At 47.8% G+C, this 21,463-nt stretch overlaps 1 protein-coding gene across 1 annotated transcript; it reads right to left on the reverse strand.

Moving 5' to 3' along the window:
* Nucleotides 1–442: 442 nt before the first annotated feature.
* On the reverse strand, nucleotides 443–18,120 carry WNT5B (Wnt family member 5B). The gene is made up of 5 exons (XM_057390059.1): nucleotides 15,780–18,120; nucleotides 14,965–15,095; nucleotides 14,012–14,259; nucleotides 8,079–8,371; nucleotides 443–1,009 (listed from the first exon to the last, which is right to left on the reverse strand). The coding sequence occupies exons 1-5, from the start codon at nucleotides 15,903–15,905 to the stop codon at nucleotides 551–553; spliced, it is 1,257 nt and encodes a 418-aa protein (XP_057246042.1). The 5' UTR covers nucleotides 15,906–18,120; the 3' UTR covers nucleotides 443–550.
* Nucleotides 18,121–21,463: the final 3,343 nt, after the last annotated feature.

Below are 21,463 nucleotides of genomic sequence, written 5' to 3' on the forward strand. Positions count from 1 at the left end.
GGAGCATCCAGGAATTGTTTACAAGACTGTGGATTTTAAGCCATACCCTTGTAGCCTTAGCTAACCTTCCCTCTAATGTGACAAAGCCCTTAGAGGGACCAAGAATCAGTTCCAAAAGTTCCAAATTCCCCAGTGCAGGATTTGAAATTTGAATAACTAGGACTCACCCATGTCTGGCAGTAATTTCCGACGTGAAGTAAATATTGCAAAATGCTGAGATTTACTGATCAGAGAGCAGAAAGAACCCACGCCTTTTCTTCTCACTGGCTTTCTTTCTGTAATGAAATGGTACGTGCTGGTGTGCTTTGCCAGCACCTCCTCAGCTTCTTCACCCTGACTGAAACACCCGAAGGGAGATGCACCCAAAGACAAATTCCCCAGCAGAACTGAAGGAATGTCAAATTAGCTGGCCTAATGGGGGAAATTTCAGAACCAAAATGTCTCTTAAATAAGCTTCTTTAATTATTATCATCATCTGTTTATTTATACAAATATAAAATATATTTATATAGATTTATATAATATAGATTTGTTGCTTTGGTGGCTCCTTTCATTTACAGACATACTGGTCAACGATCTCTGTGCACTTTTTACACTTCACATAACAGCACCAATGGAACTTGCAGTGGCAGCGCTCCACCTGCACRCTCTTGAACTGGTCATAGCCCCGTCCGCAGCACATCAGCTCGCAGCCATCCATGCCCTCCGAGGTCTTGTTGCACAGCCGGCCCTGGGTGCCCAGCGAGCCGGTGGTCTCATTGCGGAGGCAATAGTCCGGGCTGGGGTCCACGTAGACCAGGTCCTCCTGGGTGGGCATGTTGAAGCGGTTGTTCACCAGCTCCAGCTTGCCCTTGCGGCTGATCCTCATGGCCGCGGCGCTGTCGTACTTCTCCTTCAGCAAGTCGCCCACCTTGCGGAAGTCAGCCAGCTGCAGCCAGCAGGTCTTGAGGCTGCACGAGCCCGACACGCCGTGGCACTTGCAGGCCACGTCCGCCAGCTTGTACACGGCCTGTGGGGAAAGAAATGCAATCAGGCAGAGCTGTGTTTATTCCTGCTGCACTGGCAGCTGGCTTAATTACAATGAATTCATCGYGCTTTCACAACTGCTTTGATTATCCCGCAACTTCTGTTGTTTCGCCCTTCAGAAGAGACAAAGGTCTTCTCCTCCCCCTGTTGCRACTGCTGTTCCCTAAATATTTCTATTTCTGATCACACTGCCTGCAAACACGACTTCCTCACCCCACCTTCTTTCCCTCTGGCAGATTTCTGGCTTGACAGCAGGGTCAAGAGCATGAAAAAAAGAAAAAGATTCCTCCTTACATGGACTCTGGAAATTCCCCATCTCGCAGAACACCACGGTGTGGCATGTTTTTTCCATTCARTGCTGCAGAAAAGGAACACCTGGGAACCAGCCCATTTCCTACCACCCGTGCCAGGAACCGACGCTATCGTTACAGGGATACATCTGCATCCTTTGGAAATAAATCCACGGACACACACCCTTTCCCTTCCTCTCTCCCAAGAGAACCACATCACAGGGCAGTGTCCAGAGAGAGGCAGGCTGGGGTGGTGGTGCACAGGACGGACACATCTCCCTGCAAGGGAGCAGTTCACGTCGGCTCGAGGCGCTCACCAGACATCTCCTGGCAGAGCAGGGCTGAGCCGGAATCCCTCACTGTGTTCCTGCGCCATCTCGTGCCTGGCTCCCTCCACTAGYAGGGCTGTCACCAGGCAGAAGAGCCAGGATTTCAAAAGCACGCACAAGCTTTCCATGCTGTCTTTTCCAAGACACTTTCAGTTATATTTTCAGGAGCCTGTGGGGGCTGCAGATGCATCATCATACCCCTGGAAATCCAGCATCAAAGTTAGTCTTGAAAATTCAGGGCAGCGAGGGTAAARCTCTCATCAGAGCGAGCACAGGATGAAAAGGGAAACGGTGTTTACTCTTCTCCCCACACCAGCTGGAAGGCGAGACAAATACTGACAAATATTCTACAATAACAAAGCTGAAAACCAAGGAAAATAAACTGAAATGCAGGTTGGGTTTGGTCTCTCCATTCATTTCAGAGACAGGTAYAAAACTGCAATGCCACGTAAGATGCTGTCAGTTGTCAGGCAAAGCACTGAGACACTGACACAGCTGGCAAAACAAGAGCTGGGCATCCCCTCACCATCAGAGCTACTCCATGTTACAGCAGCTTGARCCCCCAGTCCTTGCTACTCATCCTCTCACCATCAAGCTCACATCTGCACTCCCAAGACCATGCTGCAGTGCTTATGCCAGATCCCACACACCAAGCAGAGATTTTTGGCATCAGCTGCAAAATTACCCCCAGCTGTATCTGGTGGGGGAGAGCAAGGAGCATAAGAAGAAAATAGGGTGCTCTGGAAGAGATGGTGATGTGTCTTCAAACCAGGTTTTCTGCTGAAAGAAATCACCCAAACACAGAGGTTTCTTTTCTGCCTCACTCACTGGCACAGAAGAAAGCTTCCCAGCTCTCTGCTTTCACGTGCCAAGGTGATTAAGGCAACTGAGCACACTGCAAGCAAAACATTGTGCCTACAACAATGTTCTGGACCAGCAGGGAGAGGTCACAGTCCTCCTACAAAAACTGGTTGCTCCTTCCCTAACTAATGTCTACTGCTTTTGACAGCTAGTGAGGATTCAATTYGGTTTAATGGCTAAATCACATGGAGGTCAATCCAGCTCCTGAGAAAGTCAATGGAGTGAGTCCTTAAAACAGAAAAGCTTTAGTTCTGCTCTTCAGWGCTCAATTTACCAAGGCAATCCCTCATGGCACAATGTAACAGCTACAAGCTGGGAGTTAAGCACTTATCCTGGATCAAACTGCAACTGCACAGGACCAACCACACTGTTACTTAGGGATTCCTGCTGTACCACGACCAGACAGGCTACAGCTGAATTTCCTGAGCACCAGACACTTACTATATCCTCACTGCACTGCCAGCCTGCTTGTTAYAAGCTTGTGTTAGCACTTTTTGGTTATGGTTCTGTCAAATCCCAGGCCACTCATGCCTCCCTTGCCCTCGCATGTGTTTTTATAAAGTATTATGATTCTTCCTAATCCTGGGCTTTGTTCCTTTAGAAAAACACTGCAACTCAATCCCCCTCAGTTAATGTCATGGGAATGAGTTCACTCYGACTTGGCTTTAGGCAACTGATGCTCAAAACATCTGGCCCATGTGGGTAGTAGCTGTTCTGGGGAAAGAGAGCTACCAGTTATCACAGGTGAGCATGGTGCCAYTCAGCCCCCCCACAGCTCCCACCACCCATGTCCTGTGGAGGCAACCATAGCTTCAGCTGCTGRGTGACTCTCCCACTCTCCCCCTTCACTGCCCACATGAGGAGAAAGCAGAGGAAATTGGAGAATTCCTCTCCGACCAGGCTCAGGTCAAGGTAAAGAATAACAGACCCCACATGCAGTTCTGAGGGCAGGATCTGATCGATGGCCATGCCACTTAAACAGGTTGAAAATGCCACTAATGGAAAGGCTTAAAGCCCCTTCCCATAAGCCCAAGTTCTCTTCCAATTCTTTTTGTGCAAGAATGGGAACAGGAAGAGAATTAATGGGTAATTCCTATGTGGTCAATTAGCCAGACCCCCTTCCAGGCTGTTCTGGCAGTGGCTGGAGTGACTGATGACTGAGGGCTGCCATATGCTGACTGGGTAAACAGCGTGGAAGGACTGACTGCCACAGCCTGCCAGACAGAACGACAGATAAGGAATGGGGGGAAATAAGAGAGGGTAATGGACACCAACTGGAAGAAAAAGACAGATGGAAGGAAAGACATATTGAGATAACAGCCAAAGACAAACAAACAAGAGCAATAAAGCCAGAAGCCGGCACCACTCCGATGTGGAGTGAAGGGGTGATGGGGTCAGGACTGCCTGAAAGATAAAAGACCTCTGATCCCCTCCTGTCCCTGCCACAGCTCCTCCTGAGAGCCACAGAGAGAAGGGACAATCTTCTCTCCTCCCACAGAGCTCAGGATTCAAGGAGAACTTTCTCATTCACAGCAAACTGAGTAAAGGGACATACATCAAAAATGGCCCATAAATCAAAAAGTATCAACTGGATGTGAAAACAGAGCAAGGCTGTCGTGAGGTGGCAGCTGGTTGTCACTCTGCAGTGTTCATTTCTGGGTCTCCAGTAGTCCTTTTTTCCAGCACAAACTTTAGGGAATAAGGAGTTACATATGCACTTTCCTACTTACAAAACCAGTATCTCAGAAGTTTAGGAATGAGAACGAGACACRACCTCCTGGATTATTAAGTATGATCTCTTTCTATTGTAGGCAATGCTTCAAGTAACATTTTCCCTAAATGCATAGGATGCTCTTTTAAAAGCCATTAGGTTTTCAGCCACCCTTATTCTGATCACTATTCCAACAACAAAACATCTTTTTCTGACTTCCAGCCTACATGTATTTTACTTTATGCCTATCTGCTGTTGTGCCAAATTGACCTTTTGCTTAAAAAGTACTTTTCCTTCCCTATTACTTCTCCCACGAACACAGACATCAGTCATATCCTCTCTCCACTTTCACTTTACTAGGCTAAATATGGCAAGCTGTTCTAGCCTACTTTCTTAAGAAAAGATTCCTATCCCTTGGGTCAGCTATAACAAGCCTTTTCTAGTGTGAGGTTATTTTACTTGGGAATATGAGAGCATACAATACTTTGGGGCCTCACGAGAGCTTAATACAATGGCATTAGTATTGCCCCATGTTTTGAAGAAAGACTTGTGTCTAGTGTGTTACAGGATATTTACCACCTTCCAAGCCACATTACATCTACAATTATTTGCAGCCAACTGCTACAACCAATTCTTTCCTACTCTTCCTAATGACTAAAGATGTATTTCATGCAGGGCCTCAAATGATGGTCTGAAGGTTGTTTTACTGAATGTCATTAGCTGCTGTACAAAATTCAGATTCTCCTCTGCAGTYGTAATACATGCTACCTTTGCATCATTAGCAAAGTTCATCAGCCTATTCCTAATGCCTCTGTTAAGGCTGAGAAACAAAAATACTAAGGGCAAGTCCTTGATGAGCTCTCTTAATCAAGCTCCATTAAAATCATGCTACTTTCTTTCACATAACTTACTGATGTCCTTCCTTGAACTGGTTTCTTGTCCATCTCATAGCTACTGCAATTTTCATATTTCCCAGTTTAACTAAGAATTTTCCATGTGGGAAATACCTCAGATGTTTCACAGAAATTCACATAAATGAGACCTATCAGATCTAGTCTGCTTCTGGAAAATCAGTGATGTTCTAAAAGATTGCATGATCAACCTTTGAAAAAGTGTTCTCAAATTATTTCCCATTTTGCCKCTGAGATATCCAATGCCCCCCACTCCAACTCAAAGTCCTAGGTAAAGCACTCACTYTGGGTATCAAAACTTCTCTGCCTTTAGACTCACTGACTGTCTCCTTTCTTCCAATCTGCTCCAATTTGCAACGTTTAAAAAACTTTTGCTGTTTATTTTATTMGCTTTTGCAAGGTCTGACTCAGCACGATTGTTACTGTTCTCACCTCATCTTCACASTTCTTGACCTCTAAGACACAGCTTTTTATTATTTACCTGCTATCTTTTTCCCCCTCCGTTCTTACTAGACACTTGGTCCATTCCTAGCAGCTTCTCTGTGGCAGTTATTTATTCAGTGAGGTCTGGATATTCTTCCTACAACTTTTTTCTTTTGTTGGCATAAAGGGTTGTAATGGCTTTAGCATCTTTGACTTGAAAAAGTTCCAGACCTCCTCTACATACAGTTCCTCAGCTGAGCTTATTAATCAGCTCCCTTACTTTACCGAAGTTTTTTTGAAATACACAAGCTTAATTACACACTGGTTTATACTTCCATTAAATTTAATCTAAAAGGATTTGTGTTCATTTAATCTAGGTTATTTTCTACAGCCATCTGTTCTACAGAGTCCACAAAACATAACCTTAAAATACCTGTCTTTTGCTGGCCCCTTTGGAAAACCTTTGTCCAGCTCCTGTGTTAACTGGAGACACAGAAATTACCTTTAGAGCTGGTCTATAGAGCCCAAAGAAGCACAGGCACTGTACCCTTCCAAGCACAATTTCAACAACTTTCTGCACTGTAGTAAAGACAGGACATAACTGGCTTTAACTCTGTCCCTAAAGCATGGGAAAACTTCCTTTCATCKGTATCAACACCTGAAATCACAGCTCAGCAAGATTCCTGCCCATGTAACAAGAATAATGTGCCAGGGTGATGTTTTTACCCACACTGTAGCAMGGGTGTCTTCTGACTTGACCTTGTACTAGAGATGTTACTGCAGTTCAACTGGCACCTCAGACCATGGGCCATTTTCTGTCTCTGCATCCCTCAAGGCAGTAAGACAGGCTATTGGGTGTCTCGTGGTCACTCCTTACTTTAAAGCAAGGTATTTTTTTGTAGCAATCCAAGTTCATGGCACCAACCAGATATGTAGGATGTGCAAAGCAAGTAATGCAGAAAAGAATGTCACATTCAGGCTGCTACTGCACCACACCCCACACCCCCTTTTCTAAGCAAATGCAGACCCTCTGCCCATCCAAGCCAAAAAACAAACAAACAAACAAAAAAAAAAACAGTCCTAAACCAAAACTCGCTGAGTTATACAGCTTTCAAGTCCAGTTTTCCACCTACTGCAAATTTACCCCAATTTGATTTTGCCAAAGAACCATGAAGTACTAGCAACGCTTCAACCTCACACATTGATTTCATAACCAAAGAAATATAGCAAATCATCTTTGGTGACAAAATGAAGTTGAAAATACGTGCAGAAAAGACAGACATCCAAGGGAAAGGGAAAGATAATTCAGTAACAATTAGAAGTAAGAGAGGGCAGAAAATTGATAAGGAAACTAAGGATATTAGTTAAGAATGTGCARAAGAGCAAGACTAAGTACACTTAATGGGATTTTTTAACATGAATTAGAAATAAAATTAACCTTTGAAAAGCTTACTTCTAAGGAAGAATGATAAAAATTTAAAACACCCTGGGGAAAATGCACAAATGTTCAATGTTCTACTTTTGGAAAGAGGCAGGATTACACAGCTGCACTGCATATGAATGATACTACACCTTCCAGGCTATTAATCACAGACAGGAATTATGTGAAAAGCAGAAGTGCATACACTGAATGCATACAAAAYGGGTATGGGAAAATTGCAGAGGATACACTAAAGTGACAAGAAAATGATTTGATGGCTGATGAGAACCTCTGAAAGGGAGAGAGTCCTCAGTGTTCAATCTAGTTTGTCAAGAAAGAAGAGTGAATAAATTACAGTAGATAAATACTTGTATGCAGAGGAAATTCTGATTACTAAAAGGCTTTTGGATTTAGCTATAAAAGTCRGAAAGAGAACTGACCGCACGCTGGTGCCAGATAAATTCAAATGATCATTAGGTTCAGAGTTGAAACAGTGATTGATGCTGGTAGCATACTACAAAGGATTCTCCATTCCTAGGGGTCCTCAGATCAAAACTGTGAATCTTCTCAGGAAACGTTTGTCACCTAAATGCAAATTAATTACTGTGCCCAGTACCAAGATAACTAAGCAAGGCCTAAGTTTCAGAGATAGCCAGGCTCCTGGCCTTGTATTCCCAAAAATCTAAATTATGGTAGTAGAAAAGAACCCTATGTGCCAAAAGATTATTCTTTTCACCATCAGCCGGTCACTTTTACAGGTCTGGGCAGATTTCTTAGACATAAACCTTAAAATGGGCCATAGCAGCATTTAGTTTATTTGGAAAGGGCTTACACGTCTGCATGTGTGCCATACTGGGTCTCAACAGACCTCAAAATTCACTGGCTTTAGCTGGCAATGGAAGTCTGACATTAAAACTAAAACTTTAACATTAATACTGTCAGTATTGTATGTAATATTCACAAAAGTGCAGAAAATGTGACCATATACTTTTACAGGGGCATCATTGGACCATCCCTCATCAAACCTCCAAGTAATTTGGTATCCAGCTACCTCCAGCCCTCTGAATCGCCCTCTGAGTAAAAGGAAARGGCCAGGACTCATCTTACCCTGCGACCGGCCTCGTTGTTCTGCAGGTTCATCAACATGCGAGCCTGCTCCTCCGAACCTCTCACGTAGTTCTTCTCCCTCTCCTTGGCATCCACAAACTCCTTGGCGAAGCGGTATCCGTACTCCACGTTATCCCCGCAGCCGCCCCACAGCCAGTCTCGGGGCAAGTCCTTGGGCCGGGCGGTCCGGCTGCAGCCACAGCTGGAGAGCTCTCCCTCRCGGCAGGCGCGGCTGATGGCGTTCACCACCCCGGCCGCACTGACCGCGTAGGTGAAAGCAGTCTCTCGGCTACCTGGGAGAGAGGGGTGAGAGCAGATTAACCCCAGACAGATCCCATTTCGTGTGCAACACGCAGCCAGGAGCCAGCTAACAGGCTCCAAACAGCAGGGCATGGTGGGCTCTGAGAAGGTGCACGGAATTTACTGCAACAAAACAAGGGGACGGTCAAGTGCAAGGGCACCATCCTGTTCTAGATAGCAACTCCAGTGAGGCAGGGACTGCTCAGCCTCTTTCCCCTTCACTCATCCTTTCATTCTAACCTGGAGGAAACTCTCAACCAGCAAGAGGGCTTTTCACTTGCTGAAAATAACAGCTGCTGACTTAGCCATTGCCTTTGCCAATAATCATTGAAGAACAACTAACGAAGTTGGTTCTSTGCAAAAGGAGCATTCTGGTTAAGCCAGTTACCACTCCGGAATGGTTTTCATTTAATTGGGACAAGCAGTCTTTACTGGCGCCTCTTCATCGACCTTATTTTGGTTTACATAAGGTCAGCTGAAAATTGCTTGCAGACTGAGTGAAGGAAACTCGTTTTTACGCTACAGCATCAAGGCAGAGGCTCTTTCACTACCTGCAGAACCACAGTGCTGGAATAAGTCAAACTTCCCCATGTWGACAATAATAAATGAAAAGACTTTCCATTAGCAGGTTTACTAGAGACTGCCCTGCTTGGCGTGCATGCCCTACACAGCTCAGCAGCTGAGCCAAGCAGCTGGATCAGGTCTCCAGCTCTGTATTCCTGGCAGGGATTCAGCCCCAGAGTGACCRGGGCACCAACACAGCCAGAGCACTGCATGGGGCCAAGCACCACGGAGTGCTGAGTGTCTGCAGAGGGGGAGAAGGAGAAGGAGGCAATCCACACCTRCACTCTCACCAACCCTTCTCATAAATAGCTAAACCAACACCTTCAGAGCCATTGTGTTCATCACCAAACTTTTCGGTGATAAAGAGGACAACTGCCAAAGCTTCGATAGAGTAAGCAATCTAATTGTGAAGGGCTACTCTCACCAAGCCCCAGCAAGATGCTCTCRAGCAAATTTTAATGACTTCAGAGGGCAGATCTTCAAAGAATAGTTTATCACCAGCCCACAAGGCTCTCAGTGCCAGCTCCCTCAGCAGGGCTGAGCTGATGCATTTGGTGTGCTCCTTCCAATTTGCACATGCTGACAATCTCTAATTAATTGCAGTTTATCACCAACTTAGTGGTAATGAGCCAAGACAAAGGCAAGGCTGTAAATGGTACCCATCTTGCAGAACAACTTTTGATTTCCCTCCCCCCACAAAYGAGAGATGAACACTGAGGGTTTCTGCTCTGGAACAGCTGATAAAATGCTACAGGACACATAATACAGAAGGGAGGTCCTAACTCGCAGCTCATTAGAAGAGAACAATGGGCACCAAACCTCCGTGGTGCAAGAGATAGAGAAGAGTGACTTCTAGTTAAGGTAACTCAGCTAAGACTGGCCCATAAAGGAGTTAGGGTAATTCTTCAGCAACCAAAATCAAGCTTTTACTCATCTAATTTGTTTTGCATGCTATGGGTATTTTAAGATAACAGTCCACTGTGCAGTTTTGTCCCTACCGTGTATGGAGAAAGCCCTGAGGACAAACCAATCATCCTTTTAAGGAGAGCACTCCCCTGTCTGTAGGGATTAAAATACAGGCAAGAAAAGGACCTCACACTGTGACAGCTCATGCAAAGAGCCTGCATGACTCCAGGTGCTTAGCATCCTTACAGCCTGACTGAGATCCCTGAAAAGACAGTGGGATTTACACTTTTACTGTCCACATTTTAACCATCCCCACCTGTCAGATGTAGCAGCTCAACTCAGTGTGCAGCCCCTGCATCTGCACGTGTTGTTCGGGCGGCTGAGGATGGTGGTAGGAGAGGCTGGAACAAGTCACAGCAGGATGGTGTATTTTTACCCCACTTGCTGTCCACAAATCAAATATTTAGAAAAGTATCTCGGTTTTTGCTCATCCTCTTAAAGTTCACTGGAGTTCTACACCTCTGTGCTGTCGTCTCAAAGGACTGGAGTGTTATTCCCCAAATTTGTTCTGCCCTCTCCCACATCTCTGCCGGGATGYCCCCCGGTGCTGTAGGGGCCGGTGCTGCGGGCCTCGGGAGGCTCTGCCCGCCTGCGGGGATCTCCACGGAGCTCTGCTGCCCTCCTGTGCCCGCCTGCCACCGGCAGCACGGCGGGGAGCCCGGGKATGCGGCCGCTTTCGGGGGCACCAGCGAGGATGCGACTTGGGCAGGACCCAGGCAAGGCTCGGCTCCCATGGCTCGCTGCTCTCGAGCTGCTCGAGAAGGAAATGAGAGAAGAGCAGACCCGGTTTGGGARACTGACACTAAAGTGTGTCGCTTTAATTTTTTTAATGCAAAAGTTTTCATTTCAACTCACTGTTTTTAAAAGCATTACCCTAAAGTTTGCCAATCTCAAAGAAAAACAAAGAAAAAAAAATTCTCTTTGTTCTCTGCTTTTATGACTGTCTTTTTTTTTTTCCTTTTAGCATTTGAAAAGGCAGAAGAGATAAGATCTTTGGCTCCAGAAATGACTGGACTAACCTGGAAACCCCAGCCTTGCATTTAGGATTCTGCTGGAGGAGATATGTTCTCTCCTCCCCTAAGGAAATTCTAACATGACCTTTTGGGGGGCTCTGTGCTCTCCCCCTCATAAATGTAGCAGCAAGGAATGTGTCTGTATATAATGTATAGAGATATATATACACACACACATGTGCAGGCTAAAATCTGTATTGACAACAGGAAGCAACTTCGCAAGGATTATTTTTTACATCATTAGATCTCATTATTGAATAAACCACATTTAAAAGGTAACAGCAAGTCTCATAACAACACAAACCCTAGGAGAAAACAATGCTGAAAAGCAGCCTACTTCAGTGCTATGGGTGCCCCTCCAAAAGCTTTGTATCACTGGACTACCTAACTTCCATGACACACACAAAATGAAGGTGTAATGATTAAACACAGACCGAGCAGCTCTCCCGTTTCTGAGCTAAGCTCTGTGAAAGGGAAAGGAAACTWATCTTCCAGGTTTCTGAGTGAACGCTCTCATAAGGATCTCCCAGGCTTTGGACCCGGCCAAGGTAAGYTCTCCTCCCTTCTAACCATCTAGTGCAGCTCAAGAAATCATRTAATATATGCCATGCTCCCATCGGTGGGTGGGCAGCTGAGGGTTGTTGGCACATTATACACCTTCTGGGTCCTTCTTATCTCCTTTCTCCTCCCTCTCCACAACAATCTGGCATGCCTGTGCACTCTTGCAGATATTCTGGTCTCCAGACGTTTCTTGTGCCAATGGCACAAGTACAGAAAAAGGGCTGTGGTCCAGATTTGGGGCTCAGAGGTTGAAAACGGGAGACAGACACACAGTAAGAACTCAGGGAGGAATGACTTTACATCTGGCATAACCTAAGAGATTGAAAGGCTTTGTCTTCTTCCTCWGTGTGGAAAATATATTTGCTGAAATTATAAGTAGTAACTCATTACAAAATAGGAAAACACAAAAGTGGAAGGTGAAATTATGAAAAAAGAGAAGCAGCAGTGTCTCCCTCCACAGCAGCTTATCACTGACACAGTGACACACGGTAACAGCCATGAATCACCAAAGATCCCAGAGCACCCCAGGCCACCTTTGGTAACATTTTTCTTCAGTGCAGTCTTGTGCTGAGCACAAACATTTGAACATGCTCTGACCAGAGAATGGTTTCAAAACTCTGTTGGGATAGGTTTTCAAACAGTGGACAACTGCAGGCAGTCACCTCACAGACACTGCCATCAGCAGATTTSTACTACAGATACAACAGGACTCAACAAAGAAATGCACACACACMAATCAAACAGCAGGAGCAGGACTAATGGTCATATCTACCACATACCTACACMACCTCTGCCTTCACCAAAACACTAAAAAATCTACTCCCCATCTTAACTAAGAGGATCAAGTTCATTTTAGAGAGGAGAAATCCTCCCACTCCACTATATACTCTAGTTCCTTCTTCCTGTATACATTCTGATTCTTCCTGACAGCTTTTCATCCTTCAGCTCTGACCTTTGCTCTCTCTTAGTTCACCCTATTTCTCCACATGTGGACCCTCTTACCAGACCAACTCAGAGTTGCAGGAAGCTACTGGAGAATAAGGATTGCTCCAGAAGGGGAGATTCCTATTTACTTGCAATCTTGTGGACTCACAAGTATTTCTTTGGGGATTTAAAATTTACACTGCTCTTTAGAAGAAGTTACATTCTCCCACGTGAGGGAGTAACATCAGAAAGGAGAAATAGAGGTGTATTTTCTGTCCTTTTCCTTTGATGGATAAAATCTCAGTTTTCATCCCCCAAAGCACAAGTTTTAACAATCTGAGATTGCATGCAGCCCCATCTGGCCACCACCCTTGCTACCAGAGACATCAAGGATGCACAGATGCCTTGGATGTGTGACAGGAACTGGAAGTATGTGTCAGGAAATGGCATTCTCCAAGGGAGTACACCAGAGAAGATTGTTGGGGTACGAGCTGGGCAGAAAAGAAGGAATTAGAATAGCTMTGCTGGGCTGAATTAGGAATTCTGCAAGATTGAGTAACACATGCAGAAATATCCCTAGAATTCTCTACGGTGACAMATGAATTTCAGGACCAAATAGAAGAGATCACAGGACTTTGTGCTCTATCGCCTTAACGCCCCAGAGGTATTAAAGATGCATCTCTTGGGTGCATCTCTGCTGCCTATGCATCTTTTGGAGAGTGAAGCAAAGAAAGTGTGAGCAATACTGGGGGTCCAGGAGCTGAAAGTTTTTTTGCATCCCTTGAGTTCACAACCCAGAAATAGCTCTGATTCTTCATTGTCAATGATTGGCTTTGTGGGTGGGAAACAAAACCTTCAGACAGGGGTTGTGGAGAGTGAGGGAGTGTGAGTGTGTTTGTGTGTGTGGCTGTTTTAACACCTTTTCTTTATTGGCCTGGCTGTCGGACATATCAAACAGAGCCCGGATTTCTCAGTTTCTTGCCAWCAGATCATTGCATTTCAAAAGGATCTGGGACAATGTAGATAGGTCACACCTCAATTCAAGTGCAGCAATGGCCTGTCAATGTGCCTCTTAGGGCCAGCAGGGCAGGAATTATAAAAATCTCTTTGGTTTACACAGAAAGTGTCAGTATAGGGAAGGGGGGGAATTTCCATGCCCGGRGAGTCCATATTTCCCACATCTCAGGGCTGCACTCCCTGTCCGAGATGCTGGGAATGATAACACGAAGCCATTGTTCCTGGCTCCAGCTTCTTCCCTCATTACCTTTGAAGAAGCACACCAGAGGCAGCCCCCCTCTTCCTGAACTTCTTGTGCTCCTCCCAAAAGAAACTGTGTCCCCCTCGACCTCCACTGCCCCAGCTGGCTCCTGCTGTGGCCGAGGTKCATTGGTGCCACCACCCAAGGGCAGGCAGCATTCGGGCAGTGCCTGCGTACCAGGGACTGGGAAAGCTTGTTAAAGGCAGATTTAAGAACCGCGCTAATGGGGCTCATCACTCCTGCATGTGTATTTGAAGGATGAGAGAGAGGCCCAGAGGGACAGGCAGCCTGCACGCAGCACCTCCTAGTACTGCTGGGTGTTCTTCTGTACTACCAGGTGCTCCTACCTATTTTCATGACCCTCCCAAAGACGGAAGTGTTGTCCACCGTGCTGCAGTTCCACCGCCGCTGCCGAAACTGGTACTGGCATTCCTTGATGGCACTGCGGGCCCCTTCCCCGATGAACACCATGTGCTCCTGGTAGAGCTGGCAGAGTTTGCGCTGGCCGGGGGACAGCCCCGGCAGCTGGCTGCACACCGGCTGGGCGCCGATGATGTACATCTCAGGTCTCTGGATGGGGTTCATGGCCAAAGACCTACGATGAGAAAAACATCCCTGGAAGTCTGGAGGGAGAGGCCCCCTCCGCGAAGCCCCCGACACCTCTGCCCACGAACCCAGCCCAGCCCAGCCCCGCTCCGGGAGCCCGGGCGCATTTCTCATGTCAGCTGCCTCCTTCCACGGCTCTGCCAGATGCGAGACTTTTCCAGGGCTCTAGCGGGAGAAACACTGTTCGTTTGTAACCCGAGTTTAAACACAGAGGACACCCCGGATGGGGAGGGGGCAGAGAGAAAGCTCAGCACTTTCTCTGCCCAAGAAAGCGAGCAGCTATTTTACACAGCGCCAGCGAGCGATGCCTGCCTCTGAGCCAGGCTATTTTCCGCTCTTCGGGGGAAGGGGCTCCGCGGTTGCTCCCAGGGCTTTTGGCAGCGGGTAGGAAACCTTACCCATCCACTCCCTACGCATTCCCCACATCCTAAAGCCCGGACGGCATTTCAGCGAGCCCGTACAAAAGGAGCCCAGAAATGCCTGAAGGAGAGGGGCTGCGTCCCACGTCTCCCGAAACTGAGCAGGGACGACGGGAGGGGGAGAAACCTGGAAAGAAGCGAGCTGCTGCGAAAGAAGCCCGGGAGGCAGGGAAGTTCCCGCGGAGGGCGGAGGGCAGGGAGCTGCCGCACGGCCCCGGACGGTCCCGGTCCCCGACCCGCGGCGGACAAAGGCGCCRCCGGCTCCCCTCACTTACCACCAGGAGTTGGCGTCGGCCACCGGCGAGGTGCAGCTCCAGAGAAGCGCGGCGGCGAGGGCCAGCCTCGGCCCGGTCATGGTGGGCTGCGGGGGCAGCCCCCGCGGAGCCGGCCGCCGGGACGGGGCGCCCTGCGGAGAAGCGCCGAAGAGAAGCCCTTGGAGCGGGGCCTGCGTGCGGCGGGGGCGCGGCGAGCTCAGCCCGGCTGCCGCCCCCTCCCACCCCGCAGGACCCTCCCCCGGCCGCCGCCTCCCGGGGGCTCCGGCGGCGGCCCTGCCTCCCGCCCAGCCCCGGCCCCGGGGCAGGGGCCGCGCTGTCGGGGCTGTGCCGCCGCCGACTGAGCCTCCCGGTCCGGCCCGGGGGGAGCGCTGAGAGGCGCGGGGTCGTTCTCGCTCGTACGGGCGTSGGGAGGGCTTCCCGGAGCGCCCGGGCCGCCCCCGGTTCGGCCGCCTTTGATGCGCSCCCCGGTCCGCCGGTGCCGGGGAGCCCCGCGGCCGCAGGTGTGCGGGGAGCTGGCGGGGCACATCAAAGCGCCGCGCTGGCCCCGCTGCCTTTGTAATGCAGAGTCGGCTCGGAAATGAGCTGCCCCCTCCCCAAAACGGCCTCCCGAGGGGCCCCACGCCACGGCCCCAGCCCCAGCCCCGTGCCCCGGGCGGGGAGTCTGCGAGGCTCGGGCCGCCAGCGGCGAGTGCAGATAGAGCAGGCATCGGAGCCTRATGGCTTTATGGGCAGGGGAGGTGGACAGGAGAAAAGCTTCAAAGGCTCCTCTTGTCCAAACACCCTCTCCTTTCCCGTGAACTGGGATTACCGCGAACCTCAAAGGCAGGGCAGTCCGGCAGCTCCTCAGCCCTGTCTCCCCCTGACAGCGGCAGAAGGCAAATGCAGGCGTCCTGTACCGTGCAGGTACTTCTTAGGTGCTCTTCACACCCTGCCTCCCTCATGCCGTAGGGAAACAAACACCTTATCAGACCATCAACACCGYTGCTGCTGCCTCCATCTCTACAAGATGTCCTACAAGGTCCTGTCCTACCCTGCASCACACAGTTCCCACCTCTGTTCCACAGAAAAATGCCCCCCACGCCTCAGCCTCCTTCACCAGGCCTGGTGTTCCCCAGCCCAGGCAGCAGTGGGTCCCCAAAGGCAGGCTGAACACACAGGACCCCCAAGTTGTGGCTGTGGGGTACACAAGTACCCAGCCTTGCCGTCTGCCTCRCAAGCAGCACCCGAGACATGAATCACCAGCCTTGGCAGCTCAGACTGCTGAAGTATATTTTTTATCGAATTCCTTGCACCCGCCACGGTGGACTTGCTGTGTTTGTTTGCAGCACGCTTCGCTTCCTCCCCCATCCAGATGTGCTGTACCTGCAGCTGGTAGCCCATCTCACCTGGCAGGCAGATGTGGGGCTGCAAGTGCCAGAATTAGCCTCAGGACAAAAAAGCCTTGTGTGACCCAGCACCTCAGTGGGAGGGGAGTTTTACTGCTTGGGCACAGCAGGATCCATGTCTGAAGAAAACAGGGTGACTTTATTCACATCTTCTATATCCTCCCTTTTCCTCCTCCCACAGCCCCGAGCGTGACGGAGTGATGGTGAGGTGTATGTGTGTGTAGCCACGCATACATGTTTTGGGTCTGTTTCTATAGGGAATAGACAGAATGGAAAGTTTATCTCTGAGTCTGGGAAGGAAGGAAGTTGTGTATGGATGAATGGCTTTTCCATGACAAACAATGAGTCTGCACAGACACGGTGTGATGTCACCTAAAGAATTTCCAAGCCAGCCTCAGATACAGGAAACCTTTTTGCTAGCAGAGATGAGAGCGTCCCACCTTTCCATCTCACCACAGCCAGAAAGAAGAACTAGGGCAGAGGGAAAAAAATAAAAGCCCTCGCTGTCTCACACACACACAAGGCATGTGCCATGTAAATAGATGACATGATGGGAGAAGTGCATCTCCAAGCTTTGCCCTCACCCAGTCTCCCTGTGGATTCTGAGAAAGGAGTAAACCATGGCGAGCCGCCCGGGTGCCTCTCCCAGCCAGGAATGTGAGACGGCAGCAGCTGATGAGGCAGTTCCACAAATACAGGTGATGTCAATGTCCGTGTTCGTGTGAGCTTCTCCAAGCACATGTGTGCAGTTGCAGCACTCCACGGGGCAGCCAGGACACACCACCAGGCAGCCCTGCTCTGGTGGTCCACTGATAGCACTGTGGTGTACTGGAAACAAAAGCCTTTTCAGCTGGAAAACCCTGGGAGATGCTCACATGAAACTTGGCATTAATTAAACATCTCATTTTAAGTATTAATATGCACAGGCATATGATGATTAACAACAGTAACGTGTTATGAGTACTGCTGGTAACAACCTGACTGCCAACAAGCACAAGCAAGGCAATGATCTTTCGAAAAACAAGACATAAGTATTGCCATAAGGGGAAAGATCGCTCRTCTAGCCAGCCTAATATCCTGTGAAAGGTGGCAACTAAAGGAGCTCCTTCAGCAGGAGAATTCTACCTAAAATCTGCTGCTAGTGAAAGCAACTGCCATTGAGCTAATATGTGCATTATGGAACCAAGTCCTTTTTAAGATGCTGGAAATAATTTCTTCACTGGCTGTGTTTATGACTTCAGATAAAGTGATAATAGCAGGTGAAGCATTGCTGCAGGGATTTAGCCTCAACCAGCAGCTTCCTGACCAAAAGCTGCAGAGTACTTGGCTGGTGGTCTGAAGAATATGGCCTACCTCTCTTGCACCTGTTTCTACTTGCCACCAAAATCCTAAATGCGAGGTTTTGATTTTGTAAATAAAAAGCTTGGGTTATTTTTTAAGCCCATCTGCAGGGCTGGTTCAAACAGCTTTGTAAGGTTGTTTGCCAAAGCAGGGCTGGGTGGGAGACATCAGCGAAATTTTGTGAGGATGAGAGGTGGAGTGAAGCAGGGCTGCTGGTGGGCTGGCATGAACAGAGTCAGTGAAGCATTAGGTAGGACAGCCCAACCTCACTGCAGGCAGACCACCCCTCCTGGCCATCATCCCTGTCCATCCTTCACCATCTAAGTGACTTCCACTTTCACCTCAAAGCATCCTTCCCCTGCAGCAGCCTACTCACACCAACTCAGACCACTCCTGCTGCACTAGGGGAACACGAGGAAGAACTCCAAAACCATGGGCTGCTCTTATTTCTATGTAAAAAGGCCCCATCCCACCCTCCCATGGATCACTCTAACAGCAGATGTGAACATTGACACAAGCACTGCAGGTCTGACGCTTTCACCCAGACCGCTAAGGATCACCTGGGCCAAGTAAGGAGCTGTTCCCTGCAAACAGGACATTAATCTCAACCCTTAGATTAATGTTCTAATGCTTCTTAAAGGGCAGAGCAGCGGCAGCAAGCCTTCATCTTCATAAAGCTTTGGCATTGGGCTGCATTCAACAGTCTGCTGCCCTAGGCAACTGTCTACTGTTTTGGCTGGCTGCCTGAAATTTGTACCTGTGCTTGCCTTTGTTAACTTTTCAGAGGTGACAACTGTGCATGAAGCATAAATTTACACATCCAGTTTCCAAAGTCACAGCAAAGCAGTTGGAGAGCTATCACTGCTTTCCCAACACTGTCCCTGCCATGTTTGCTGGAGGGAAGCTGCAAGACTCCAAGAAAGGGAGGTCATGTCCATGAGATCATTTGCAAAGATTTGGCAGACCGTGAAAACAGTCGAACCCTTGCTGGAAGACAGCCCTGATAAATGAGAAAGGGAGGGTTACTCATACAAATTCCTTGTCCTATCCTTACTGTATTTCAAAAACTAGGGATGTCCCCAAATGTGACACACATCTTTATCGAGTGCCATAAGGAGTGTTGAAAGAAAAAACCTCTTCCACACAACTCCAATGATCCTCATTTCTGCATCTTGTCTGATTTCTCCTAGGCTGGAGAGAACTGGAAATACATTCTTCCTGTAAAGATCAAGAGCTTCTTTTGAGTTCCTATTTACTCTGTAGCTTGACTATAGTTCAATGTTTGTTTTTAATGCCTCTCCATGTCCAGTGCACCCAGAAATATTTATTGCTTTCTCTCTTATAAGGTGTAAAAAATACTCACTGAAGTAGAGTTGCCTCAGCTTAAGGAGTCAGTAGAGATGCATTGCCCGGTGTCATGGTTTAACCCCTCTTCCTCTTCCTTGCCTCAGTTGTATTACTGAGCACATCATCATATGGTCTGGGGTATCCCTTTGGCCAGCTGGGATCAGCTGTCCCAGCTGTGTCCATTCCCAACTCCTTGTGCACCCCCAGTCCACTCGCTGGTGGGGTGGGTGAGAGGCAGAGAAGGCCTTGACTCTGTGCAAGCCCAGCTCAGCAATAACCAAAACATCCCTGACTTATCAATACTGTTTTCAGCACAAATCCAAAACATCCCCACGCCAGATACCACRATGAAAATTAGCTCTACTCCAGCCAAAACCAGCACACCCAGGAAGGAGGCTTTACATGTGCTGCTCCAAGGGGGAAACCCTGCCCTCTGGTTCTGTGCCATGGACCTGCTGCTGACAGCACCAAGAGATGTATCATAATGTCCTGCTATCCATTTGCTTCTGGCAGACAGACTGTAACCACAGTTCTTACTAAGACTTCAGGAATCTCATTAAAGTCACATACTTGCCCATTCAGCTGAACCAGTTTTAGAGGGAGTGTAGATTAAAAAAAAAAAAAAAAAAAAAAAAAACCCAAGGAAAATTAAAAAAAAAACCAACCTGCAATCACTTGAAGCTAAATTGCAGTCTTCACACAGAAAGCTAAATCATCTTTTATCTCACCACGCCCTGACTTGTCTGGTTCTGTGCTGCTCCCCTGCTGCCAGCCTGTCCTCTCTCAGCACTGTACCACCCCACTGCTGTACTGGTGTCAACCTTCCCAGATCTAAATGTGTTTATTTATTTGTGCTGCAATTACTACTTAACCAGCAACTGGAGCCACCTCCATAGGTCCAGACACAGCTGGGGCGTTACAGAAGGTGTAATAAAACCTTCTTAAAGTATCCCAGCTYATCAGTTCTTCATGTCTGCCCCTTTTGTCTTGACATTGCCTTGCCTCACTGAATTGTTACACACCGTCTGTCTCCACTGGAAAGGCAGATTATTCCAGCTTACATCCTGCTTGTTTCTTTTGGTCGTTACAGACTCAGTTTTATCTCCTGATGTGTTCATGCACTACCTTCTTCTGCATCTCATCACCTGTCACCCCTGCTGACAGATCGAGGTTTCCTTTCACCACTACCTTGCCCTTTCCTTTTTCCATGACTCCCCTGGCCAATGACATCCAGCCACACTGTCACCAGGGCATGTAGTGCAGCAAATGCCAAGATATACCTGGAGTCTCAGCAGACTCAGTGACAGCTGTGCCTGAAGTGCCTCACCAAGGAGAGCAAGCGTGGAGGAAGCTTGCAAATAAAACAAGTACTAGACAACAAAAGGGGCCAGATACTAAACATTTTCACCATTTAAAATATTCAGACAGAATATGTATAAAGGTTAATGATTCTATGAATAAAACAATTTCTCATTAGTGAAAGATACAGACTATATGTAAAGCCTAATCAACATTGTCATTTTCAACAAAATATTTCATGACAGCCAATGAGCTCACTTGGAGCAAGACCATCTCATCAACCACAAGAAAGGAAGCAAACTCCAAAGATTAATCAGGACACGATCCTCCCGCCTTCTCAAGGGGATTCAGTGGTACTTGTACACACTTATATAGCAGATTAAATCCTAGTGTTGACCCAACTTACTCTCTGAGACAAGCAGCAAAAGATGTCCCAAAGAAAAGTKCAAGAGACTTAGCAGGAGCTGCACRTGCTGAAACAAAATTTAGACTTTTTGAAATCAAGAAAGGAGCAACATAGACCCATCCCTGCAGGTATATAGCTGTCTGGAAACTATCCACATTTATGATATTCCCATGGACAGATCCAAGCCATCCAGCTCCGTTTTACATGAGAACTCTATTTGCATATTGGCAGCCTCAGCTGAGAGCCAGAGCCCTGAACCAGGATATGTCTAGCCCAAATTTTGCACTTCTTGTTCCCACGACTACTACAATACCAGATTTCCTGGGGCTGCAGACAATCATCCATAATCACAARCTGAAACCTTCCTAGTGTCCTCTGTTTATACGGGAAAGTCCCTTAAGAAATTAGACCAGTTCCACTGTGTGTAGTTATAAATCTAACAAATAACTAGATACATATATTTGAAAGAAGTATTATCCTCATTATCCTCTGTTGACCATTCAGAGGCTTATTTAAGATGCCCACTGTGTCACAGCTTTCTTCCCAAACAAGCACCCCATCTCCTCAAATTGCACTAACCATTTCATCCTCTGAAACTTCTGAAACAGACCCCCTCAAAGGAGCCATGGGGCGATCAGGTTGAAATGCAAGCCCAGGCAGAATTAGGAAGCCCACACTGCTGGTCCCCATCATCAGATTTCTATGAATGGAAGACCCTTAG

The sequence above is a fragment of the Malurus melanocephalus genome, unplaced genomic scaffold, assembly GCF_030028575.1.
Source record: "Malurus melanocephalus ecotype Western Australia unplaced genomic scaffold, MMel_1.1 scaffold_22, whole genome shotgun sequence".
Lineage (NCBI taxonomy): Eukaryota > Metazoa > Chordata > Aves > Passeriformes > Maluridae > Malurus > Malurus melanocephalus.